Source organism: Sebastes umbrosus, chromosome 13 (assembly GCF_015220745.1).
Source record: "Sebastes umbrosus isolate fSebUmb1 chromosome 13, fSebUmb1.pri, whole genome shotgun sequence".
Taxonomy (NCBI): domain Eukaryota; kingdom Metazoa; phylum Chordata; class Actinopteri; order Perciformes; family Sebastidae; genus Sebastes; species Sebastes umbrosus.
Genome location: NC_051281.1, coordinates 17,284,359 through 17,312,080, shown reverse-complemented (window position 1 = coordinate 17,312,080; position 27,722 = coordinate 17,284,359). Strand labels below are relative to the sequence as shown.

The 27,722-nt window shown below is 40.9% G+C and overlaps 1 protein-coding gene across 3 annotated transcripts in view; it reads right to left on the bottom strand.

Annotated features, from left to right (window-relative positions):
• Nucleotides 1–24,976, bottom strand: part of LOC119500675 (multidrug resistance-associated protein 4-like) — a 45,641-nt gene extending 20,665 nt beyond the window's left edge. Inside the window, exons 1-20 of one of the 3 annotated variants that reach the window (XM_037790520.1) lie at nt 24,714–24,976; nt 23,762–23,872; nt 21,586–21,706; nt 21,249–21,473; nt 21,069–21,158; nt 20,783–20,946; nt 20,545–20,670; nt 19,471–19,720; nt 19,268–19,375; nt 18,950–19,039; nt 17,434–17,625; nt 17,204–17,298; nt 17,035–17,121; nt 16,784–16,880; nt 13,883–14,113; nt 13,528–13,659; nt 13,334–13,371; nt 12,941–13,035; nt 12,368–12,514; nt 6,662–6,741 (exon numbers count right to left, since the gene is read on the bottom strand). In XM_037790520.1, coding sequence (XP_037646448.1) covers nt 6,662–6,741; nt 12,368–12,514; nt 12,941–13,035; nt 13,334–13,371; nt 13,528–13,659; nt 13,883–14,113; nt 16,784–16,880; nt 17,035–17,121; nt 17,204–17,298; nt 17,434–17,625; nt 18,950–19,039; nt 19,268–19,375; nt 19,471–19,720; nt 20,545–20,670; nt 20,783–20,946; nt 21,069–21,158; nt 21,249–21,473; nt 21,586–21,706; nt 23,762–23,872; nt 24,714–24,778 — 2,544 coding nt within the window. In that variant the 5' untranslated portion in view covers nt 24,779–24,976. Of the gene's footprint in view, nt 1–6,661; nt 6,742–12,367; nt 12,515–12,940; nt 13,036–13,333; nt 13,372–13,527; nt 13,660–13,882; nt 14,114–16,783; nt 16,881–17,034; nt 17,122–17,203; nt 17,299–17,433; nt 17,626–18,949; nt 19,040–19,267; nt 19,376–19,470; nt 19,721–20,544; nt 20,671–20,782; nt 20,947–21,068; nt 21,159–21,248; nt 21,474–21,585; nt 21,707–23,761; nt 23,873–24,713 lie in introns of those variants that run through there. The other 2 variants (XM_037790519.1, XM_037790522.1) reach the window with 2 other exon arrangements.
• Nucleotides 24,977–27,722: the final 2,746 nt, after the last annotated feature.

Here is a 27,722-nt window from a genome sequence, read left to right as displayed (position 1 = left end):
TGGCAGAGGGCTCTGGGAACCACACTGTGGGTGTCTGATACATCACACTCAAACCACACAGCCCTCAACAACACAGTGACTCATCACCCGTGTTAATGGCTCTGTGACACATCTAGACCAGGATACCAGAGCTGCCTAAACAGGATTGGAGGCGATGACGACACAAAAGCACCCACACCTGCACCGTGTTTAGAAACTGAAGTAAGCATCTGATAAAGTATCATTATGATTAGATAAAATGATTTTACTACAGCCCATCTGTGGTGGTAATATCAAGTACTTAAGTGCATTTTTGTGGTACTTGTACTTGACTTAAGTATTTCCATTTTATGCAATTCTATACATGCACTTTATTTCAGAGGCAAATATTGCACTTCTTTATACTTTTATTTACCTACAATGCAGTGGTGGAAAGTATCAAGTACAATTCTTGAATACACGTACTTAAAGGGACTGTAAGCTTTTACACGTAAAAATGTTTTTTTAATAATTTTTTATTGCCAATTTGTGAACAGGTTGTAACCAAACCTAAAAAATTAGACCTTCAACAACTTTCTGGGTTTCCTCTATCAGCCTGTAGACTGCTTTTTCTGTGAAGAATGCTGGCCGATTTTTCAGGGAAAATCCAACGGATGTGACGTCATACAGGCTCGTGAGAGGAGTCTACTAACGCCAACAAACGGCCAGCCCCCACCACAACTCAAAAAAAACAAAAACAAAGTTATATCTAGAGAAGCCCGTCTTGCAAAACAGGATTGTGACCAACATCGGGGGAAAACTATGATCAACATCGGCCGGGCCTTCGACGGTTTTGGGTATCAAAACGGACTCCTGACAAAAGAGCAGTTGTCATGTTTCAGATGTCTGTGAGTTGTTAGTGATTCCACCAAAGAGAGACATGTCCCCTTTAAACTTTGAGTGTTTTCATTTAAATAAGGTTTAAGGTTCAAAAAAGTCCAAAAAATTCATAAAAATGTATATAGCAGACACAGACTGTATATAAGATGTGGACGTAGTCACCATGACATAGGCACACCCTAAAGCATCCCCTGCTTTATGGTGTATTTGACTCTAAATGAGACCATTATTTACAAAATGAACATCATGCTGTATTGAAGAAGATTGAAGCAATTGAGACCATAAACTCATGTTTACAATGTTTACTGAGGTAATAAATCAAGTGAGAAGTAGGGTCATTTTCTCATAGACTTCTATACAATCTGACTTCTTTTTGCAACCAGAAAAGTCGCCCCCTGCTGGCTATTAGAGAGAATGCAAGTTTAAAGCACTTCTGCATTGGCTTCAATATTCAGACCCAGAGGTTGCTGCCTGGTAGAAGAAATGTATTTCATTTTTTCTTCTTTCCTACATCTGTTATCATCTCACAACTCCTAAGATTTATCTTGCTGCCCTTTGAGGGGGCCCAACTCCTAGGCTGTGAACTACTGGATTACGATACCTAACGTTATATAAAGTAGAATATCTATATATATAATGATTTTTGAACAAGTACTTGTACTTTTGATACTTTGATACAATGTACATTTTGCTGATAATATTTCTATACTTTTAATTAAGTAGGATTTTGAATGCAGGACTTTTAATGGAGTGTGTTTACTGTGTGATTACTTAAATAAATGATGTGAATACTTCTCCCACCACTGAACATGTGAGAGACCATTTCTTCTTAACTGAAAGGTATACTGTGTTACATATTTCATATTCGATTGATAGATGATAAAATTGAAACCTCACACCCTGAAATTAGACACATCCCAAGAGATGAATCCTAAAACGTGGAGATTAGGATCGTACGGTTACCTTCAGTGGTCTCAGACTAGCCCAGAGAGATGAAAATTTAATTTAGCACCTTAATTACGGATGTTATCTGCCACTTAAGCACACATTTAAGCATGATCACTTTCAGTGTAGTTTCATGATGAAAAGCTACTCAATTCCATTTGCAGTTCAGATAAGAGGGTATTACTAGTCTAACCATTGCTGTAGTGGAGCCCACACAATCAAACAGTGAGTGGAAGCTACTGAGCACAACTGATCCCAAGAATTTCACAGTACATAAGTTTCAATCTTAGCCTTGATGGAAGGCTACCAGACTGCAAAGTGAGATGGTGGCACACGAGCCATTACCGCGTGTTATCCAGCCTTCCCTTGAGGGGATCAAATATTAACTGAACAAATGTCTTATCAAATATACTGTTTTTCTTTCACTCTCCTGCTGCTGATTGGTGACACGGCGACACCGCTCATTCATGTTTGCCGATTGTTTCATTTAAATTCTAATTGGGTCCATTTCAGTCTTGGTCCGGGACAGGCTTATCTGACAGTGGGGTCATCTGCGGGGACAGGAGGAGGAACAGGAACCATTAGATAGGAGTCTTGCCTCCTCCTGCTCCCCAGGGCCCACGGTCGCCAAGGCCCCGTTTGATGTGATCCATTTGCGTGGTCTGGCGCTTATCATGTCAGCATCAGGAACACCGTGGCCCCCCACCCACACTACACACAGATGACTCCGATAAGTGATCCTACATGCATACACCTCACCCCCTCGGACCATATCCATATCTCCTATGAAACCACACAGGAACAGAAAACTCCCAAAGCCACATCCCGCTGCACATAAAAGTGGATAAAAGGATGAAAGGTTTTGTATACAAACAGTTTAAATAAAGAATTACCGCTAATTGCTCTTTAGCAAGAAAAGAAAGCTACCGCACGCATGTGATTCAGTCATTCAAGCAAACTGGGCGCGCTGCTGTGTCCAAAGACCATTGAGATTTCTGCTGACCCTAATTGCTTTATTTTCTCAATGATTCTATCAGCTCTTTGATGTCCAAATAAATGCAGAAAATTGAAGTTAATTGCTATATTTGTGCTCGGCAATGATAGCGACTGTTGTTCCGCAGCACAAAATAAACACTTGCCTTTAATTAAACATCCCTCCGGACACAAGGAATCAGTACGCTTTTTACAACCCCCTTTTTCATCCTCCCTTTATTTACTGACAGTGTGCAATATTTGCCACTGGGAAAAGAAAAAAAAAGTGCAAACAAAACAGGAAATGAGGGGAAAGCATGGCAAAGAAAATTCCTCAAAAGAAGTCCTCTGTCATCGCTGGAATTTTTTTTCACTCCACACTTTTCCGTGACAGAGAGGCACAATAAGTTGCAAGGGTCAGTGGTACTGAAACAAAACAGGGCTGTTCCACTCGGGCTCTGGAACAATAGAAGTGACCCAATCCATTCTACTCTGTCTTTGGGCTTTATTTTAGCATTAAATGCCCAGATGCTATGGCCTTTCTTTGGGAGAAATGACTGTGGACACCTCCTTCACATTTTCCCTTTCTGGGCCATTTTCACTTCATAAAGCTGCAGTCAATGTGTTTTGTGTGTGGTGAGGAGGGTCTGACACATACTGTGGTGGTCTCAGTCGCTGTCTACATTGGTGGCTCAAGTAGTCCTAGGATTAGGCCTTTGTGTGCTGTGAAAAGGTAAAAGAAGTCACTTATTTGGGCTCAGTCAAGCTGCTGATTTCCAGCCCCATTTTGGAAATAAGAGAAAGGCTTTGAAATGCGGTCTCTCTCTCTCTCTCTCTCTCTCTCTCTCTCTCACTCTCTCTCTACTATAAATCACTTGTGTCCAGCAAATTCATTCAGTCATTGCTCCTTTCTCTCTCTCTAGAAAACAACACAAAAACATTTTCAAATGTGTAAGAAAACAGCAAGTCACAAACAGAAAGCACAGAATTCATTATCTTCATCATATTGACATGATGGCGAGATTCTAGATTAGATCGGGACTTTGTTATGTAAGTTCCCAGGCTCAAAGGACCCCGGGACTGGCCTGTACGTCTGAGTCAGAGCAGCTGAGGTGCTGGACCGCAGCATCATGGGAGACCACACATACACACACTGGGAGCTTTTGCTGGCCAATGCTCGCCATCAAATGACCATGTGTGGTACTGCTGAGTGGCCAGTTAGGCACACCCATAAGCACACACACATAACAATGCCGTTTTGTAGTTTATTTTTTACACTAATTTGACAAATAAGTGAATAAAACAAGTAGTATAGTTAATCTTTATAGGCTTCTCGCCTTTCTGTGTCACTTGTATTTTTTTCACCTTGAGCAGGAAGACAATGGCACTGTCACTAAACAATGCTCAGAGGGGATTTATGGCACAGCCTATATATTTCCACAGAGGACCATCTCCTGTGTTTCTCAGTGTAACCTGTGTAAACGCCTGGAGCCAGTGCATTCTTCACTCCTTCTGTCACCGGCGTGGTAAAGAAGCAGAGAAAGCCGGTGAAATCCCATCCTACAGCACTCACGGTTACGTCAGCAGTTCTCATATCCCACAAAGCCACTGAAAAGGCCTGACACACAATGTGCCACAATATACAGACTCACACAACGATCCACCCGCCAGTGTTTTTAGACAATAGCCATCTTTGCCGTGTGTGTCTTCTGAGCTGGGTTTGTGTCCGCACACATGCACGCCCTCTTTTCCCTCATTCGCACTCTAAACTATTTACTCTCTCTCCAGGTGACTGTTGGGTTTACCGCTGTAATTTATGATTTATGAGCCAGTGTTTATGCGTGTTTATATGCTATTAATAATGGTGAGTCCCACTTAAATGGCCGTAACCGTCAGCTGGTGTCTTAGCATGCACATGCTGACAAACTGAATTTGCGTGGATGGCTGAGAAAACCTATGAATGTAGCTATGGACCCCACAGTCAGTGGTGTGACTTGGTCAAGAGCCTGCACACAAAATCCTCCACTGAAAGACCCCTGTCCTCACCCCTTATTGTCTTGCCCTCCTCCTCTGCCCCCTCTGTGAAAATAGAGGCAACCCAGGATTTAAAGGTCAAGTCTACACAAAAGCAGACAGTCCCCGAAGCCTGAGGTGTTTTTAATTGACATTTCTGTCTTTGTCCCCTGACCATAAAGAGAGGAGAGAAAGAGCCTTTTTCCCCAATACACTAAATTACTACTAAATGAGACCTGTGAAAAAAATAGGGCTCTGGGGTGTAACCAGGTTCCCCCAGCTTGAGGGAATTCCCTTGTTAGGCGGGTATGGGGGCAGTGCTGAGGGGCTGTGAAGTGCTTACTCCACCGTAAAGGGGGAGGCTCTGGTGCAAATCCCCGCACAGAAGCGGCCTCTCCCCATAGAGAGAGATAAACCAGTTAGGGCATTGTTTATGAAGTTTCACTTTATTCCCCCCTGACAACCATTTAAACAATGACTATGGGGAAATGTCCCTCCGCGAATGAGCAACAATAGTCAGGATCAGCGGCTTTTCTGCACGGCTAATACTTTGATAAAAAGAGTGAAAACCGTCCTTCCTGAAAGCATTAAAGGCTTCTCCGCGAAAGACACCTGCAAACAAGAGCAGTTAGCAGCACAAACAAAAGTGTTCTGTCCAAAGGATGCCACCTTTGTCCACTATCACTTCCCACTTTCTGCTGCAGCAGAAACAATGTGCACATAATATACATATATACAGTCTCATTTTGACAGTTTACTCCTGAGTTAGTAAAAGCTAGTTTTCCCTGCAATACAGACACATGGTCAAAATAGTATTGTGTCTTGTATTCCATGATAACACAGGTGTGAACTAATACGGTGGAATGGATGAGTCACACTTGATGTACAGTGAGTACACAAGCCTGTTTTTAGTCATGACCTAGTCTACGTTCACAGTTTTCAGTTGGACCTTTGCGCCTTCTACAAACTTATTATTTTACTCCGGCCATTATTCACCTTATTATCAAAATGAGGGAAACTATAGCAGACAAAAAGCTTTTGTGCATATGATCTTTTGTGCTTTCAGCATTTAAGATGGCTTTTGTCTACTGTGAGATGGGTATCTGCCACAAACATCACTCAGGCATTGTGGAGGGGGGATTCGTTTTCAGCACGCCTTTGTTCTATTCTTTGGCCCCAACCAAAGAGCCACGCCTGCTCCTCTACCTCGAATTGTGCAGCGAACATTCCCTTCTTTGTGGTGCTAGGTGCATGAGCTGGCTCATCTCCGCAGGCTTTCGTGGGAGATGGCTGTCACGGTGGCAGGGTGGCATTTGGTAACCTAACCTGGTTATGAACCAGGGTGGCCCTTGGCTACCAGGCCTATAAGACAGTAGAGCATTGGGTGAATTGCGCGGAGAGGGCAAGTCCCGCTCTGGATCTGTTCCAACTGACCTGTCCCCTTTCCCCTCTACCATGCTTCCAGCTCCACTCCTGCAAACACATCGTACGCCTGCTGCTCACACTTCTTCTCTTTGCCACTCAATGCATCATCCTTGTCGCCCCCTCCTCGCCTCCCCACTGTTTTCCTGCACATCATCCTGTGGCCTTTATTTCCTCTTTGGTACCTTTCTCTCTCCCAATCACTTGCTTAGTCTCAAAACACATTCTCTGAAGATGCCGCTTCTGTTGTGTCACACTGAGGGAGCCACGCCCTCAGCCTATGTGCACACTTTTATTAAATCTGTGCAGGCGCTGGGCCGCGCTGGCGGGTAATCCTACAGTAATTGTTTCCAGATTAGGGGACCCGGACCACAAAGCAGGTTTAGCCAGGCATGAAATGGCCTTCCCATGCTGCAGCGCCAGCGACCAAACCTGCCGAGGTGAGACTCACCTGGATAAAGTCCACAAACGTCCATGGGAGCAGGGAGTCCAGGTAACCGATGTCCTTCGAAAACCTGTTGAGGATTCTTCCTGGGAAACAACACAAAAACACAGATTGGATGACATTAGAGTAGATGTATGTAAGATAGAAATCACACAATTGACAGCAGAATTGTGTTTTATTGATTGGACAGGGTCAAGTGAATCATTTGTACAATCAGAAGTAATAGATATGATAGAAAGATGGATAGAATAGATAGAATATGATGTAATATCTACTGTAATTGTATAGTGAGAGAACACTCGGAGTGTTTATTATGTAATGTCATTTACAGATCTAATTTAAAATAGTCTTATATGTCATTTGGAAGAACAAATCAAAGTAAAAAAATAAAAATAGTATTTATCCATTAGCTTCACCCATAAAAAAATATTATTTAGTTTGTTTCAATTTCCTGCTAGTCTCACTAGACTAGACTATTGAGCAACTGTTACCAAATTCCCCTCCAATTTAACAGGAAGAGCTTATACGCTAAGTGTGATATCAGATGAAAAACACCGGCCTATCTAGATTAAACAATGAACCATTATTTGTCTAGCATTTCATAAAGACTGCCCTACTCTTGGCTGAATACACATGGGAACCTTTTGTTTGGAAACAAAAGGGCAACAGAAGCTGCGTACCTGCCTTTATGTTCTGACTGGCAGTGTCAGTGACGTTAATTGAGTTGCCTCCAATCTGCTCAGGTGTTCATTATTGTGGCTGGTGCTCCGCAGGTGCTGTGGCAGCCCTTTATTGTGACTCTTTTGGTAACTTTGCTCCCCTATTCTGATCCAACAGCACACAAGATTACACTCCAGCTGTTTTCACACACTGTTTACTGCCGGGTCAGTGATAGCAAATCCCCACACTACACTACCTAAAGGCAGGCAAGACAGAAAGGCTTTCTCTATCTCTGTCCCTGAAGGAAGCCCTCAGACTGTCAGAGGCAGACAAAAAAGTACCAGAGCAGTGCCAGCATTGCCACTAGTACAGGAGCTGGGCTCAAGTTAAAAGACACGGAGGACACGCTGTAGATCTGCTGTGTGTATTCCCTGTCAACACACCTCCAAAAATGGCGTCATCATGTTAACCATTGTCTCTCACAGTGACACATCACTAAGCAAACAATAATATCTGTCAGAGGAGAATGTAAATAAAGCACATATTTAGGGTACAACCCCTGATAAACTAAGCGTGCAAGCATGCAGATGAGTTTATCTAGGCACACAGAATAGGCCGTGAAACAGGGTGGGACTTGGTTCGGGGCAGAGAGAGGGAACGGCTGAGCGGCACATTGGCAGAATGTGGCGGTATGGCATTCTGGAGGCGTGGCGGAGCCGTGGCAGCATTGACCAAAAAAAAGTTGCCTCCCAGCCTCCCAGTCAGTCCTACGGAGGTGGGCCCTGTAATCACCTCTCTCCACGGCCGTAAGCAGCTTACAGCTTTATCCAAAATGCCGCTCCCGCCTAAAAACATGCATGCAGACGAGGCCGGGCTCCCCATAACAGCCATTGCATAAACCCAGCCAGAGCATTATTCCCCGCAACAATCCAGCAATGCTCCAAATCAGTACTGATTCAAAGTCAAGTGGCGTAAGCATGTTGTACACTTGGAGGCAGACTAATCTTATTCACAGTGTGAGTGCCCCTTTAGCATACAGACATCCCGAGGGGAGGGTTCATGCAAGGGGGAAGAGCTGTTACTATACTAGTGTAGAATATCGCTGCTTTAGTCTGGGAATGGGGGAAGTACTTGTCAAACTGTGTTTGTAGAAGATCCAATAATATTTTATGTAATTTTACTGTCTAAGCCATAGATGACCTAAATTCATGCATATCTGACAAACAATGCCAATAAGAAAAGGATAGGTTTCTCTGGGTTACATCATACCATGGTTAGAGGGCGTTAGAGCAGAGAACATCAGTCAGCTATCAGCTGTTTGACAAGCGGCTCAGTTAACACAGAGTTTCAGAGGGGATGAAGTAAAGATCCTTCTCCATCCTGCGCAGACTATAGAGGGGATACATTACAGTGATGCAGTTACACAAAGACATTCACTGCATGGAAATGCCTATGAGGTAAGATCGGCATGGGACAATGGCTTCAATCACTATGGGTGGTTGTCAACAATATCACCTATTGTGTAGAGAGGGGTATAGACGTTTCAGGATATCAGCAGCATTAGTATCAAACAATTTCTCATGGTTTAAGACTCCAGGGGTGATTTGCACCACTTTTTCAGGCTCAGGAAATATCAAGCCCTCCCAACTAAGGTGGCCCCTTAGGTGGAGATATTAGGTGAGCAGGGCCCCCAATCACACTTAAAGAAGTGGAACAGTGGGGTCCGGCTAGAGCAGGGCGTGTGGCAAATCGCTGTTCCCTGTAAACATCAAGATAAGGGGACGACTCAGAGCCGCTCCATGTGTGGGCCCCGGTGCACTTGGAGGGGCCTTTCAGTCGGGCAAGTGCGATAATGAAGGAATACTGGGGAGGGGGCTGCCAAGGCTGGAGGTGGCACAGCTCACCTGCACTTCCATGAAGGGCCTCGGGGCCTGGGGCAGCCTCCCACCGCCGGCGCCTTGCTGCCAATACTAATACATTCTAAATCCATTCTCTTCGCTCACACCGCCAGGCTCCTGCAATCTCCTCTGCTTCCCTTTCATGCAATTAAATAGTGGAAGTGCCGAGCGAGGGGGAGCCCTATCAGCCATACTGCACACACACACACGGCTCCATCTCCACATTCAATTTACACACCTCGATATCATCATCCTCTCTGCAGTACTTCCTCCACTTCGCTCTTAACACTCTTGCATCCCAGACCTGAAATACAGACATTAAAAACATTGCCTCTGTAGACACAATTAGAATCTCACATCACTGACTACAGAAGATCTAATGTTCCCTGCGTCAACAGCAAACTGAGTGACACCTCGCACTGAGATGGCCCACTATGCCGGTGTGAAAGGGGGACGGTAGGTGTGTGTGTGTTGACTGAAACTCCACTCCTCGACTGTGCTGATGAGCTGAAGCCCTGGCCTGCAGTCTCTGAGGGGATTAGCCCACTCAATGACACTAAATTACAGGGATCAACATCAGCTCAACACATCCACCGCTGTCTATGCTGCTCTAACTGGATCACATTTGGGTGAACAGCTGTAATAAGACTGTACATATTGCTAACATTGAGCAACATGAATATATCGAGTTGGATAAATTCATATAGTAGAGGGGAAAATCAGTCTGTAGCGTTATCAACATCATCTTATCAAATAGTATTGTTACAAAATATAAAGGTTTTAATCAAAAAATCCCCACAACTTGGAAATCAACTATTTCCACACAGCTCAAAAGATAACCCAGACGTGTGATTCAAATGGCGCAGAGGCATTCAGTGGCTGATACAGAAGAGCTACAGTGCCTCTCCATCAATCATAATTCACCCACTGCTGTACTCTATTGTTATAAACCACATTCACAGAATAACAAATAAGACCTTTGTGCAGTGACGCTTGAAATGGTAACCTTTAACTCCGTGGACAGCTATCAAACACCGGGCCTGTTCAGCAGCAGCGCACCTATCACTTACACATGTAAACAGTTGTCAAATCCTTAACAACACATAGGCCAACAGTTACAAATTACTCACAATTATTGCATGAGAGTGGTGTATGCGGAAGCAGTTGTGATGGAGTGGCAGGTGTTGTATAAAAGAAAAATATATGTATTTTAGACAGAAGCAAAACATTAAGAAAGAAAGAAGGGGGAAAAAAACCCGGCCGAGCTGACAGCAGCTGTCTTTGTTTTTACTCAAGTGAATTAATCAAAAATACAGAGCAAAGGAAGAAGGGGAAAAAAAAAACGTAAATCAGTGAAACTTATTTATATTGTTAAAAAAAATGTCACGGTCATGCTTCATCTACTGTTGACTGGACAAAGGACAAAAGAAATGCACTCTCTGGGACAGTTGTCTATAAATCCAGTCAGACACACAGTGTTGTTTGCCAGCCCGGAGGCCAAGCTGTAATGACTGGACTGGTCATACAATGGTTACTGATAGCAGCACAACAGCAATCAGATAGCAGTGTCTGTTAAGCCTCTCCTTTGCTGCGCTATTAAACAGATTATTACATTATTCAAAGTGTTTGTCCTCCTCCCGTGCGTAGATTACCAAGCAAGGCAACACCCAGATAAGCCGTCAGGTAGTCCAATACGTAACACAGCAGCAGCAGTAAAAACAAAAGCCAAAGATTAAGACCTGTGGTGTTTGCTCCAAACACAGCTCTGCAAAGGAAAGCTTTGTCGCTGCACCCACTTCTAATGCTGGAAGAAACCGCAAGCGCCAGAACACCCTCAAATCATATTTAGACTTGTGTTACCAGCTTATTATGACTCATTATACAGATACAAGTTTCCTTCTTGTTGAGAATTCCCACCCGAGCTGATTGTGTTGTACATGCATGTCACTATGGAGAGATTAGGGTGAGTAATTATCTGCTGACAGGTGAACAATGCTCCAGAAAAATTAAACTTATCAAAGTGGGCCACTTGACAGTTGACTTTGGATATGAATGACACACTGTAGTGACATTATTTAACCTAATTATTAGAGGTTTTTAATTAAAACCACAAAATCATAGAGATAAAATAAGAAGAAGAGCAAAACATTTAGCAATTGATTTACACAAATCTTGAAATACGCTCTCAGTTTTATTGGTTTCTTATTTAAAAAGGTGGTGCGAAACACGCCTGAAGAAAAAAACAGCAGCCCTCCCTGAGTAAAGTCAGACGTATTTGGAGTGTTTGCACACTTTTAAAATCATGTCCATCTGGCCCACTCCATTGACCCAGCAGCTACAGCCTACAAAGCTAATGAAATAATCGAAGATTTCTGATACAGCGCACAAGACAAATATGTCTGTATTTACACAGCTCTATAGTCCAAACACAACATTGTCCAAGATCTAGTGAAAACAGTATTTACTCAATATGATTGTTTGCTTTTTGTTCAGGCTCACAATAAAAAAAGATAGCACTCTTTACTCATTTTTAAATATATTATGGCTATATATTAAGTCATATCACAAAGTGTTTTGACTGAATTGGCCTCTTGGTTACACAGGCTTTACTTCCCAGCAGCGACTTTTGTGATGCCAGTTTATTCACTGTCATATATTAAACCCCATAAACCCCTCAAACAGAAAACCATCTTTAAGCTTGTATGACTAACTGCACAGCCTTTTATATTATAATAAATCATATTAGATCTTCTGATTAATATTTATCAGTTATTCATTCTATTTATAGGGGATATTACATAAACATTTCAATAATATGATAATATGAAATCTTTGAATAGAATACAATTATTTATACTTTTATATTCAAATTGTAACATTTAAAAACGTATGTATATTTTATATAACTTAGTAATAATAAACTATGGAGTTTAAGGGCAAGAATATTATGGATGTTTGTAAAGTGGAATTGAAACATGAGAAAGTAAGTAACAGTCTGCTCTCTAGTGGTGAGATGTTAGAGCAATAATTTCACCAGCAGGTCCCACTGGATGTAAACATCTCATCATTCCTGTACAACCTTGATCATGTTATAAGGAAGATGTTAATTATCAATCATCTTAATGAGAATGTGATGAGGAAATGAGACACTTACCGATTGGATTGATATCAAAAAAGTGTAGTGGGGTCCGGAGGATGGCATTAAACATGCTGCTATGTAGGGTTTGGGCCGAGCTCACCAGGACATTAAAGAAGACCAAGCTGCGGAGGAAGCCAAACACTACTGAAGTGGCTGTTAAACCTGCCAAAAGCACAGAAAAAAAATCCATCAGCACACTACAATGCTATCATTGTACCTGTTCCAAGGTCAGCTATGCATTTAAGGTTTCAGTATGCTGAATGGCACAAGACGGCAGATATATTCCACTTAAGTTTTTCCTTCAATGATGTTTTTTTTTGTCTTGAATGCTGATCTATCACATGTGAATACAAAGCCTGAAAGAGTGAAGAGGCTAGGAGTCACAGGGAGACAATCAGAGCAATCCAACAGCAGAGAACAAGAAAGGCACTGCTATCTCCCTGTACAGCTGAGGCCCATGTACACATACACTGGGCCTTGAAGGCCTTGGGCCACAGCCAAAGAACTGTGGATCTGTTCATTGAATGGCTGGCGTATTCAGAGCCTCAACAGTACACAAAAAAGCAATGTGCGCTCAGTGAGCTTCACCTGCGTAAACACCTAGGTACAGGTCAAGGTCCAGCTGCCGAGGGAAGCTGCCATTGAGGTGCTCTGTCACATTGATGTGCTTCTGTTCAGAGGCCCTGCAAGTCAGCCACAAAAGAACCAAAAATCCACAAGGACAAATAAACACAACAAAGAAAGAACGCTGCTACACGAAGGCACTATACAGAACACATTCCTCCTATCCTGAAGCACAAGGTCAGTTTCAACAAGTGACAGATAATGCCAAGAAAAACAGTTTGGTTCAGTCGTCTTCTATTAAATCATCAACCATTTCCAGGTTCAGAAAATGTTAGTTTGGCTTAGAGAACCTACTACTCTCAATATTTGCAAGAATTTGTGATTTCATGAGGGTGTGTAAAAGAAACAAAATCTCACCAGCAAGCGAGCCACCAGTCCTGTAGAACAAATGTAATCTAGACAAGCAAAATTAAAATAATGTCACAAATAAACATTTATCAAGACAATTTATTACATCATTCAATTTTGTCACATGAGATAAATTATGTGTTGTATTTTTTTCCAAAATTGATATAAAACACACACCAAATGAATTTAAGAAAATGACTCACATGTGCTAGGGCATTGAGTAAAATGAGGATGAAGAGGACCAGGAAGTTAGCGCCTGCCCTGAAATACTTCACATACATACGCAGGCCGACGTTTCCTTCTGAGCGGCTTTCCTCCTCCGTTGGTTGCACTACCTACAGATAGACACTAGTGTGAATGCCAGTCATACCACTTCAGATCACGCTGTTATGAGCAGCAGGTAAAAGATGAGTACCTTCTGCCCTCTAGTGGCTTGTAGAATGCACAACAAGCCTTTCCCCCACAATGAGATCTCTATACATGTATGCTTAAAGCTTGATAAAAAACACCTTTTACCAATTATAGCCATTGGTAATTTAATGTTTCAAATAAACCTACCATTGCAAGTGGCTCTGCTCCATCAATCAAGGAGTACAGAGAGGAGGAGAGGGAGGACATAGAGGACATTGAGTTGTCAGAGAGCCTCTGGGATAAGCGGGAGACAGTCCCAGGGATGGGGGTTGCGCCCTGCCTGTCCTCCTCCTGGTCCTCCTCCTCCTTTAGCAGGGAGGTGAAGTCTAGTCCAGAGCCCTGCAACTCACTGTAGGTCCCCCGCGCCACCATCTGACCCTGACAATGACAGAAAAGAGGCCGTTTACAGCACAAAAACTCACACATAGTCATGGAATTTCAGCATCTGTAAGTGATTTAAGCAGAAGAAGATGAGCCCCTGTCAATATTACCAATAAAAAACAATGATTATGTAAGTTTTGCCTATACATTTACATGTCACTTTTAAGCTCTTGCAGAAAGGCAAATCCTCCCTGACAGAAATTACTCAAATGTGTTGTTCAAGTAACAGAATAACATCCTCTTTGAATTTTGTTCACAGAATGTTCTTGAATGTCTTTCACCATGTTGGATGTGATTGTGAAAACAATAGTCACAGTTCATACTGTATATGAACAATATTTAAGTGTAAGTAATAACTTGATGACATATTAATGGATATTATGAAGTTAAATCATGCATTTTCCAATTGTTTTACCTTTGCTACCACTGTGCAGAAAGTAAATGTTTGTTGTTTTTTGCAGTACAAAGCTGTGGTAAAAGCTGCTTATCAATATTATTATTCTATTTTATAATCAACACTGATTAAAATGAATAATTTGGAAGCGGTCGCTCGTACTGACAAATCCACAAAGAATATTTCTGTAAAACTTTTTTAAATAGAAAAGCTCAATGTTTACATTTTACAACACACAAATATTATATTGTATGGTTGAGGAGCCATTCTCTTTTTTCAGTAAACAATGCTGTGGCCCTGAGAGCTCAACACATTGCAAATTAAGAAAACACGTGCAAATAGACACAACACAAGCAAATGAAGAAACATCTTCACAAACTTGACGACACAGAAAAACATCAATTTGACTGACAACACATGCGCAGCAAATACAGAGACATGTTACAAGAAGCTCACAACACTACGGAAACTTTCCAGGGTACACTAAAAAGCGATGCACACGGCTGGGACACGCTTGTTGTTATTGTCATGGTTTGTGGCTTATGAAGTTATTGAAGTCGGCTATCCATCATTGTGATTGCATGATTCAGACTTTATAATGATAATCAAAAGGCTAATGCTAGGTTAACAGCATGAATCATGCGATTACAATGTTAGAATAAGCCAAAAAAAACATTTCTAACACCACTGACCGATAGCCGACTTCAATAACATAATAATCCACAAACAGCAACAACAAGCGCGTGTGCATCACTTTTTAGTGTCCCATTGAAACAGTGTCCATTGTGGTGTGAGTTTCTTGCAGCACTTTTTCCAAATGCTGCTGTGTGTCATCAAATTGATGGTTTCGTGTGTCGTCAAGTGAAGTGAAGTGAAGAATGTTTTCTAAATCCTGCGTACGTGTCAAATTGGTGATGTTTCTTCATTTGCTTGTGTTGTGTCTACTTGCATGTGTTTTCTTAATTTGCAGTGCACTGAGCTCCAAAGAACAGACAGACAGACAGAGTTAGCGACCAGCAAGTGCAGAAAGGCAAATATTTAGACAGAGCAGTCAAAGAAGACCAAAATCACATTAGCAATACCACCCAATTGTCAGCTTGTTCTTTAGTTATTCTGCCACATAGGCCAGAAATCAGTTGAGGCTTTAACACTAATCAGGAAGGGGACAGCTCTGTCATAGTCATGGCCATAGGTCACTCATTGCTGGTTAGTGTGACTCTGCATGTCCTACTGTATACAAAACAGAGTGGTTCTGGTCCATAAACGAGCAGACGACAAACACTCTTCTTTTTGTCATGGAACTGGGTCATCATTAGAATCCACTGTAATCACTGTGAATTCAGGCTGACTACAGCTGATGCCCTCGGGTAACAAACTTTTTAAAGCAACCTTTGGGTCTACAGGGGGAATGTTTGATACTCAAAAGATACAAGTCTACTGTAGTGTCGCTGAAACGTTATTGAGCTGAGAAATTCTATAAAATTAGACATAAATGGTGCTACAAGACAGTGAGTGTTAACAGAATTATACATCATACACCGACTGTGATCATCATTAAAACTATGTGAATGGCAAATATTCAGAATACATGCAGCATCATAACCAGTAACAACTGTATTTGCTTATTTGATGCACAAACTTTCAGTTTTATCACCACCTGAGCACTTCTCTTCACATGTAATCTCTTATGCCGTGTCCCAAATCGGATACTTCCGTGAGTACACTTCCATGTAGTACACTGTGCACACTATGTACTTACATGTGTAGTGCGTGAATTTCAACAGGGTAGTGTTGTGCACTGACTGGAAACTCGGTAAATCAACTAGTCAGTCACGGACATCACGCCGTATCGGCAGTAATTCAATTCAGACGAACAAATAAACCCAATAATGGCTTCTGTCCAACTACAGTATAATGGTACTTAGTGAAAAAAACACATGTATAACTTACATTTTTATAGTTCGGTGTTTGCCATTTCAATTGCAACTGCTACGGTTTCCCCGCCTGCCATTTTCACAAGTTTGAAATAGGTTGGTGGCCCCTCCCCTTCCGCTACGCAGCAAAGATGGTGACCGTCGAGAACGAGAAGTGTCCAGTGTTACACACTCAGCGTTTTGATCATTTTGAGTACAACATCCGGGTACTTAGATAGCACTGCATTTTGCCATACTGTACACAGTGTGAACACAGTTATGCACTAAAAATAGTAAAGTGTAAGTACGGAAGTACGCAAATTGAGACAGCATAATAAACACACAAACATAAACACACACCTGCTTTAAGACAACAATTTGATCTGCAGCCTTCAGATACTGTAGTTGATGAGTAACCAGGATACGAGGCTTCTTCCTCAAAAATCCACAAATGCACCTGAAACAAAAGATGTTATGCAGAAATGAAAAACTGCTAACATATTTTCATCTGCTATTAACAGCTGATTAACTGATATGTACTTTTCATTGGATTTCTTCATGGAAAACAATGGGTAGATGTGGATAATAATAATAATAGTAATAAGACTTACTCTTCAAAGAGGTGCCGTCCCACCTCAGCATCCACAGCACTGAGAGGGTCATCCAGCAAGTAGATATCTGCATCTTGATACACTGCTCTAAAAATTCAAACATATGGAGGTTATTTCTGTCACTGTCAACAAATAAAAATGTGCATCGCTGCATAGTTATCCAGCACACCTTGCTAAGCTGACCCTTGCCTTCTGTCCTCCACTGAGGTTGGCCCCTCTGTCCCCGACCATTGCCAAGTCACCACCTGGCAAAAGGTCCAAGTCCTGAACAGGGTCCAAATGCAACCCTTACCAGTCATTCACATAAACTGGACTCACTACGAGCTAAACCTGTCTAATAACTAGACTACAGAGTATTAAAATGCAGCAGGGCATGTATTAATCAACAGTGATTCTCACTCTCTTGAGGGCGCAGGCTCTCAGAACTCTATCATACTTCTTGGGGTTGAGCTCTTTGCCAAAAAGGATGTTGCTTCGAATCGTACCAGATAAAATCCAGGGCTGCTGAGAAGTGTATGTCAGCTCTCCTTTGACCTTGACCACACCACTTTCCTGACTCAGTTCTCCCAGGATGGCACTGAGGAGCGAGGACTGACATGCACAAACACAGAACAAAAACTAAGATTTAAAGAACAATTTTGGGAACAATTTTGGGAAATGAACCTAAAATCACTGCCTTGCCGAGAGTTAGATGAGAAGATCAATACCCATACCTGCCAACCTTGAGACCCTAAAAAATAGGGATGGTTTCAAAACCAACGTGGGGGGGTCTGGTGGTCCTCCCCCAGAAAAATTTCAGAGCCTTTGTTTCCTGCATTCTGGTGACTTTTAATGACTGAAAATAAGTATACTGTAACAGCATTATTTGATAAATAGGCCTATTTTTAAGAAAACTGAATAATTCACCCCTCTGGCATGAACTTGTGTGAATCTCTGGCATAAACTAATATTCATCAGTTTTTATTAATTCATTAATTTTTTGCCCCTGCTTGAGTATTTCTTTATCTTAGTACTCTCCATTTCTATCTCCTCTCACTCACTGAAGGCCCTTTCAGACACAATGCGACAACGGCATCACTGCGCTCTGAAACCCGTTATTTCCAATGGCTTGCACCACGGCACGATGGCTTTGTTGTGATGCTGTGATGTGTGGCGAGCGCAGTTCAAAACACGTCGCAATGTCGCGAGCAGCTCTCCTCCGAGGAAAAAGACATTTGGTGTAGCTCTATAGCTGTCCGGGTGGAAACAGTAGGGCTTATAGCTTATACACACTGTACAGTGCCAGAAACAGGTTGAGATAACGAAAAGGAAAAAAAGGTGTGAGAAATTGCCATAAATCGGGAGAAGGCGGGAGAATTGAGACGCCGGGAGGAAACCAGAAGAGGCCAATGAAAAACTTGAATCTCCTGGGAAAATCGGGAGGGTTGGCAAGCATGGCGTAACAAAAATGATATCGATATCGATCTTCTCATCTCACTCTTAGTAAGAAAGTGAATAAGTATATTTTCCAAAGACAATTAATTAATGCCATTTCAGTTAACCCAAAAGAAAATGCATTGCGCTTCCTGCATACAAGTGAGCTATCTAGCAGCTAGCTACCTATTGGCTTTAATAAGAAATCACATAACAGGATAATTTTATGGTAACATAAAGGAATCTTGGTATTTCCTACATATTAAAACATTTATGTCTCCATTCTGTCAGTCAAATCTAATGGCCCCGGTGATATTTTATATGTCACTCAACTGCTGGTAAAAAAATCTAAAATTAAAACATCAGCACTGACTCAACGATATAATGTTAATACAATTCATAGCATCATATTATTAATGATTTTGAGTTACTTAACATATCTCAGGTTTATCATCATGTGTGTGTATGACTATAAACCCTGAGACTGCAAAACAGACCTGACCTTTCCAGCCCCAACAGGACCAATTACTGCCAGGAGCTGCTCTGGCTTCACTGTGAAAGATATGTTCTGTAAAGTTGGAGCCTCAAGCATCTGTAAAAGAAAAAAAGTAAATGAAGTGAAACACTGTCATGTAGCAACTATTCAGTGAGGCAGGTTTACTTATATAGCTCAAAATCACAAATTTGTCCGAGAGGCGCCTCACAATCTGTATAGCGCCACTCTCTATCCTTACTTAGATCCTCAAGGGGTTTAAGGATTGTTGCACGTGAGCAATGTACAGATAGAAAGGAGCGACACGTTGCCCACAATAATTCTCACCTTATCCCAGTAGCATATTAAATCCTGAATTTTCACCATGCAGTCCTTCTTCTCTGCCACAGGATGCCCCAGGTGCTGAGGAGCAACTTCATCCAGCAGAAGAAAATTCTTAAAAGAAGAATCATATTCAGAGTTTTAGTTTCCACAGACAGTGATCAACACACGCTGGGTGTAAATATGAGCTCGGTCTGTGGTGTATTTACTTGAATTCTTCTAATGCTGACGAGAGACTCGGAGACCTTCTCTATGGCAAAGGGAAAGAAGAGTGTGATGGTGAGTGTGACTGCACCGTAGAGGGAAACGGCCATAAACACTCTGCTGGCAGACAACTGGTTTCCTGTCAGCACGTAGACGCAGACGGTGATGAAGACGATGATCTTGCTGGCCACAAAGAAAGATGCCATGTTCAGGCCACGCAGGTAGGAGCTTTTCATGATCTTGGAGATTTCCATTCTGGACAATAACAAAACATGTTGTCAGTAAACACTGTTTGACGCAGATTATCATTCACAAACAGCAACATTTGTTTTTTAATAACCCTTCGCTAAGCCCCATCCCCCGCTGCTACTCTGTCAAACTGTCAGAGCTACCATAGAGCCCGCACTGTCACTTACTGCACTCACTGAATAAATATTATCTAATTTTTGGAAAAAACGAAAAAAAGCAGTTTCAGAGAGAAGCAAAAAAGAAGGGTCTTCAATATGTGTTTGAAATATATATCAGTATTTCAAACTGACTCAGCAGCGAACCGGGTTAAAAAGATAAAGAGAGAAGCTGCAGCCAACAGATCTCAGTGTAAAAGTGAACCACCAAATCACCTAGCGGTCGAGACAGAAGACAATGAACAACGGTGTTCCTGTAAAGCCAGGTAGGTCTTCATTCACTGTGACAATCATTAAATAGCAAAAGCAGCATGTGTATACATTCAGTATACCTTCAGTAGCTTGATGATGTGCTAACATACTCTGCTAAGGTTAGCTCCACAGGTTTTTATGTACGAAATGTTTTATAAACATATATCTCCTTCCAACTTCTCCGGGTAATGAGTATCATTATTACACGTGGCCTAGACACAACGTTTGACTATGACTAGATCGAAATCTACAAAACCAGCCTGAAAATGAAGAAAAGGAGCAGAGCCGGATGGTTGTCAAACCCTACGCTACGATTGTCCAATCTGTTTTCGAGGGGTGGGACTTAGCGAAGTATCAATTAAAAGGATATTACAAAAACTTGTTAAGATATTGAAATGGAAGGCAGGTTAGTTTTTGGTTTACCTTCTGACTTCATTCACCAGTGCAGCAAAAGGCTTCTCCCACCCATACATCTTTATGACGCGGATCCCAGAGATGACTTCATTCATTGTGCGTATTCTTTCATCTGTTAAGACTGCTGTCTCAGCCCTAAAACAACACACACAAATTGCAGCAATGGCATCAGTGCAACACACAACATTAACTTAAAGAAGAGAAAATAGTTTTCTATATTTGATAAATCTGGCGAATGACTTCAAACCTGAGACTAGAGAACAAGCGTCCGAACATAGTCTGTACTGGCAACAGGATGACGAAGACAGTCATTCCCGCAAGGCACGATGGGCCAATCGCATACATCAACAATAGTATCACAGTTGCTGCTTGTAGAGGACCAATCCACAAAAAGTGCAAATATAAGGTTACCTGTAAAGAAAACAATGAAGAGGAAAGAACTACTCATGTACGGTCATATATTATTGAATGAGTAAGTCACATTTAAAAAATATATTTAAAGATATAAACCTAAAATACTTTCAGATAATTACCTCATCAAATTTGTTGACGTCATTGGATACGAGGTTGACAATTTGTCCTGTGGTAGTTTTGGCAAATGCTTTGCTGTTAAGACAAAGAGCCTTTGTAGAACAAAGGTGTTAAATCAAGTCATAGAAACCACAGGAATATGACAGATGACATTTAATCATACATGTCTCATAATGACTGACCTTCCGATAGATCATGTGGCACATGGCCACACGAATCTTCATGCCTGCTCGTTGGACGTGATAGAAATAGAGATGATTAAGGGTGGCCAGGCCGATGGTTGAGAAGGAGATGCCTGCAGCATAGCTGTAGGCCTCATAGACTGCAGCTGTGTTGTCGGGGTCATATCTCTCAAAGTACTCAATTATTTTCCCAAGTAGAAACGGTTGAATGACTTTGATAACTTCCTGATAGAAAATGAGATGTAAAGCAGATGTGTGGGAGTGCTGCATTAAAACAAAACTTAATGCAGCATTGTTCTCTGGAGACGTTTAGTTTCACTGTGAGATTGCATTGTACCTCTATAAAGATGTATATTCCAATGAGTGCGTAAGATCTCCAGTAGCACTGAACAAGAACTTTGGCAAGTCTGGGTGGGCGCAGATCCTTTGCCGCCTGTTGAACCTCTCTGTCCCAGTACCTTTAAAAAGTGAAAAAGAAAAGCAATGGTTACTCCCAGCTGTCTGTGGCTCAGGGATTAGAGCGGGTCATCCTTTAATCACAAGGTTGGCGGTTCTCTCCCCGGCTCCCTCTGTCCACATGTCCAAGTGTCTATGAGCGAGACACTGAAATCCAAGTTGCTCCCCGGGCGCTTTAGAGCAGCCCACTGCTCCTAAATGCCTAAGATGGGTTAAATGCAGAAGTTATATTTCATATAAGTATGTATGTGACGATTAAAACTACTACTGAATGTAGTTATTAATATAGATTGTTGTGAGAGAAATCACAAGAAGAATTCAGTTCCACATATTTCAAGCAGAATAATCCATTATTATGTCTTGCTTCTGTGGATGTTAAAGTCTGAGTAAATCAAACATAAATATGTGTTCTGAGTGTAACACACCACAGAAAAATGTGTTATTAACCACCCAACCAAATTTGAACGATCAAAACAATCGCAAAGTACGTAAAATTAAGTTTCAAAATCGTGAAAAAAATGAGTAGTCTGCTGAAGGCATCGAACCACGTCCAATGGCGGATGAGGCTTGATTACATATGTAGAGTAAATACGACACTTCTTGTTGGCGATCCCACTGCTACGCGCTACTTTTGCTTAATGTTAATACGCATGCTCTATAATAGGCAGACCATACACACCAGAGACTTTTGCAGGCCGAGCCGGCTAACTTCCAGGTTAGCCCCATGCTAACTTAAATGGGGATAAAATAATTCAAACGTGTTTCTAGACTTTTCAAATGTTATCGGACCGAATTGATCAAATTTGTTCTCATGCACAACCCGAATGGCAGGCACACAGTGAGGGCTGATGAGAGACAGACAGGGCTGGACGGCCAGTAAAAACATGTAGAATTTATTTGACAGCTCACTGGGATTTGTCCCAGTATACCATATGGCCAGTACACCACTGCTAGTGTTTCACAGGCAGGCATAACATGAAGCTAACTCTGGTGCAACATATTTACATGTTACAGTGGCATGCACACTTGATCTCACTCATCACATACTGACGGCTACTTCTACTCGACTGGCTTTAGCTACTTTCAACTTACTGCCTTATTCTTTTACACCATAACTACATATACTTAATAATAATAAACTTAAATGTTTATTATTATTATTATGTTTATAATATTCTGTGACGGTAATGCCGATTTCTCACCTCAAATGTTTTCAAAAACATCTTGTAGTGTACTGTTTAGCTGTAAAATGAGAACATTTTTAACCAGCCGGATAAAACTTTCTCATTTTACAGCTAAACAGTACACTACAAGATGTTTCTGAAAACATTCAACATTTTTCTGCACCTGCAGTGTCTTAACTTTTGGTATGTGTCATCAACCATCATTTGTCTTAGCACTGAAGTACTTGCACCAAACTCAGTTTATCACCCCTCAACACGTACAGGCCACCTCTTTCTGGGTCTCTCCCACCCTGGACTCCGATGGGGGGGTGGTTGCTGAAATTTTGACCGCATCACACTTAGCTGGAAATTGTAAGTAATGCTGATTGTAGGTCAGTAAGCTCTCATGTGATAGTTTGAGAAGTACAGTCTATACATAGGTGGACTTCCTTCCAAGAACAAAGTGTCCCCTATTTAGAAGAGGTGCCAGGCAGTGGTTGGGACATCCATGAGTCTCTAGTTGGCTACTAAACACTTGGATTTTCTCCCAGTAGAGAAGGAGGTCACTCCAATATGACTGCTGCTTAGTGTGAGAATAAAGATCTGATTGTTGTTTGAATATAGTAGTTTTTAGTACTATGTCTTTGCTGAAGTGGTGGATTGGGTCTGGGAGAATGCCCAAACATACCATTTAATATTATCCTTCAGGGGGTTTCGATGTCAATAACTATGAACTTTGAAGGTGAACACATGGTACCAGACAAGAATTACACACAGTAACATATCACCGTGGCATCTAGAATCTAAGCCTATTCAATTTCAACTTTGAGATAATTACAGTAAATGACAGAAGTAAATTAACATCAGTATTATTAAACTGAATTAATGTCTTACCCTTGTAGCTCCTCGCCAAGTCTATCTGATGAGTCCTCTGGGAGAACTTCATACATGTCATCTTTCTCCAACTTCCTCTGGTACCCGATTCTTAACAAGGGATTCAGCCAACTAGAGAAGAAGTACATGAAAATATGCTCAGTACTTGAAAACAATTATTGAAATTATTGTTCAAAGAAACTGTGAAAAGTAACATGAAAATAAAGGACATGGAAGGTTTTTACTACTGTAAGCACACTTCCAAAACTTTTACTCAATATTTTTTTTTTTATGACTAACTTTTTCTTTTTCATGCCATCCTCTCAAGATTGCATAAACATACAGATATACAAATTAAACATATGTACAAAAATAGAAAGAGGAGCAAGGAGCCATCCCCTTTTTCTAATTTGTTTAATGCAATTGGCAGCTCTAAGAACAAAACATTATGAAAGGAAGATATTGCTTAATAGATAGAGTATGGGGATATCCATCTGGTGGTAAGGATTTTATGGGGGCTGCCATAAAAATCTGATGATATAATACATTATTATACTTTATAATTTATGTTTGTTATTATCTCTCATCATCTTTACTTTGTCTTTGTAACTATGTCCAAAAAAGTTCTACACAACTAAAGCTATTATTATAGTAACTGATATTTACTATTGAAACAATAGTAGGCTATTATTCATTCTCCAAACTACTCTTACTGTGCACAAGTGTGCCTGTTGTGATTCAAGACTAAAGGGATAAACTTGTACCCAAGAGCCTGAGCTCTCTCTCCTCCTGTGTGGTGAACAGTGTTGTTTATGTTTACGCATGGACGGATGCTCAGCAGCAGATATATACCTGCTGCTATCACTTCCAAAGGGACAAGCCTGTCTTTTGAGTGGCCACAAACTGTCACACAGGAGAGCTCTCCATTCAATTAATGTCAAACACGGCTGTCACTGCGGGCTGCTTTTCTTACCAGAAGAAAATCTTGGAGAGAAGATTAGCTGAAGCCGACGGATTATCCTTCCGCAGTGGATCCATGCCCACCCAAACAGGTAAAAAAGCAACCTGAGGACTTTCTCTGCAGGCTGTGTGGCAGGCAGGGAGGATATATATCGACAAAAGACTCAGAGGAGGAAAACCCTGAGAGAACAGCTGCTGTAAACTCCAATGTCTATCAATATCACACCTACAGACATGCAGGACAGGATTAAAGCTACTACAGGAGACGCACACAGCCGGCTTGGCTCTCTGTCAGGTGAGAGGTGGCGCTGCGTAACCACGCCCACTGCACGCTGATTGGCTGATGGAAGACTCCATCACTTCCATCAGTACACCTTCATGGGTCATGAATGAACTCTGTGCTTTCTCACCAAGCAATCAATATGTACACACAAGTACTACAATAAAATCCAAATTTGTATCAAAAGTAATAGCCTACTCATGTCTTATATTATATTATATTATTTTATATTATATTATATTGTACTATATTATATTACATTATATTATATTATATGACATTATATTATATTTTATTACATTACATTATATTATATTATATTATATTATTTTGACCTGTCCAGGGTGTACCTTCGCCCAATGTCAGCTGGAATTGGCTCCAGCCCCCCGCCACCCTGAGTAGGAGAAGCGCTTACAGATAATGGATGGATGGATGGACGAATGTACTGTGTTGTATATATTGTGTTGTATTATAATGTATTACAAGATATGTTTTTACCTATACATTCATCTGTAGCAGCATTTAAATGTCACCTGGTCATGGTGGAGCTAATTTCAACTATACTTAATGTATAATATGTGAAAAAAATTGCCAGTCTGGTAGTTAGATGGATTATTTAAATATTAACAATAGAAATCAACTTGTTTCAAGAATTTTACAGAGCTACTTGTGAGAATGTTTAAAAAGGACAGACTAAGTGAGAAAAGAAAACAAAATTACATTTATTCTCGAAAATACATTAAAAAACTATTTGGTAATGTGAAGATTTGTGCTGCGTGCAAAGCCACCATTTTTTCCAGTCAGGTAACTGTTACGGAGTAAAAATATTTCCCTCTGAAATGTAGTGGAGTAAAAGTATAAAGTACCATTTAATTCTGTTTTGAAAGGACTTCCTCATCCAGTTAGTCATAGGGACGCTTGTTAATATTCAACAGAAGAACAGAAGTCACAGAGGAAAATGTAATATCTCTTCATTTTCACAGAAAAACTGAAGTGACACCTACAAGAGAGTTCTTTTTCACAACATGATACAGTATGTGGCTTGCCTGACAATAAAGTATAACCTAAACTAAAATGAAGGAACCCTACTTAAAACCCCTACATGTGATTCATCTTTCTTATCTGTAAATTATAAAAAATTACAGATATTGACTGTTCTAACACCATTTTCTGTAAAATGCACTGAATCAAACTCCCACTTTTATTCTTTTTTTTTGTAAACTTTCTCAAAAATGAACTCCACATTCTCCACATGCACTCCTAAATACATATTCTGTGTTACATAAACATGATATATAATATAGTTTTTATTACCTGTTTGCTTGTATTTGTTCTATTCTGTGATAGAAACAAAAACAAAAATGAATAATAAAATAATACAACAGAACAATTGCCAGATTTCAAATCTTTCTGACAATAATCTTAGTTTCACTAATGATTTCCTGAATGACTTTATTGAGGTTCACATTACAGCTGATTACGTTCTGATGCCACCATCTCTTTTTATAAGTGGCTTCACTTTCTCTAAATGTACGATGTTTGTGACAACAGTGACCCTGAAAAACAACATACATGTTCACATATGAGCTGGCAATCATTAGTCGTTCAGTTGCTTAATATTGTATGGGCAGAAATAGATGAACCAGTAAGTGGACTTTGTCACATTGCTTCCTCTTTTGAGGATTACTGATTACTGTTTTATTTTTGTTATGTTAACATGATACTTGACCTTATTTGTAGACTGAAACGTGCATTTCAAATACCACTTTGCCAAAATGTAATGACTAACTGCAAACTCATACTTCCTTCCTGCTATTTCACTTTCAGACACCTGTGTCCGTCCCTCGCCACTAGAGACGTAGGAGGCAAGATGTCCTGTCTGTAAATCATCTCAATGAAACACATGTCCACTGTGTAATTTGCCCACCTGGGGCCATTTTATTTCTTCTCATTTTCTTGAATGTGCCAAAAGACTGTATACATATCTTGAACCTCCAAATGTCAGGCTTGCAGATTCTGGCTTTTGTCAGCGGCCTGGCCGGGCTTGGTGCCACTATTGGTGCCACAGTGTCCAATGAATGGAGGGCCACCAGCCGGGCATCTTCAGTCATCACAGCGACCTGGGTGCTCCAGGGTCTGTGGAACAACTGTGCTGGAAATGCCATTGGAGCTTTGCATTGCAGACCACATCATACTATCCTTCAGCTGGCAGGTAAGCTAACAGGGTCAGAGTTTCACAGCGACCACATAACAGTATCTGTTCTCACACTGCTGAATGACGCATCTGTCTCTGTTAATACAGCCGTTGTTAATATAGCGGCTAGTATGTGAATATAGCCTTACTAATGGCAAGGTATTGTTTGTATACTGTTGAGGTGCTTTATGAAATGTGTAATAACACAGTGTAACCTAACCTAAATATTCTTCACCACAGAAACAACTGGTTTTACAAGTATGCATCTGCATATTTAGTGCATATATTTTCAGGTGCAGCAGATATTCAAACATTCTTTCTTGTAGTACCACTTTTCAATGGGTTTAATACATAAAGTAGTCTTTGAAAATACTATTGAAGGTTAGTGTAAAATGTTATGAAAGACGTCATTTTTAAGTGATGTGTTTTGCAAAGAAATCTTTACTTAAGGTTCGTCATTAAGGAGGATACAGTCTGACAGCGTTTTGTAATTTTTCAGTGGAAGAGTTTTCATCTTTAGACTCAGATAGACTTTTCACACGTGTATT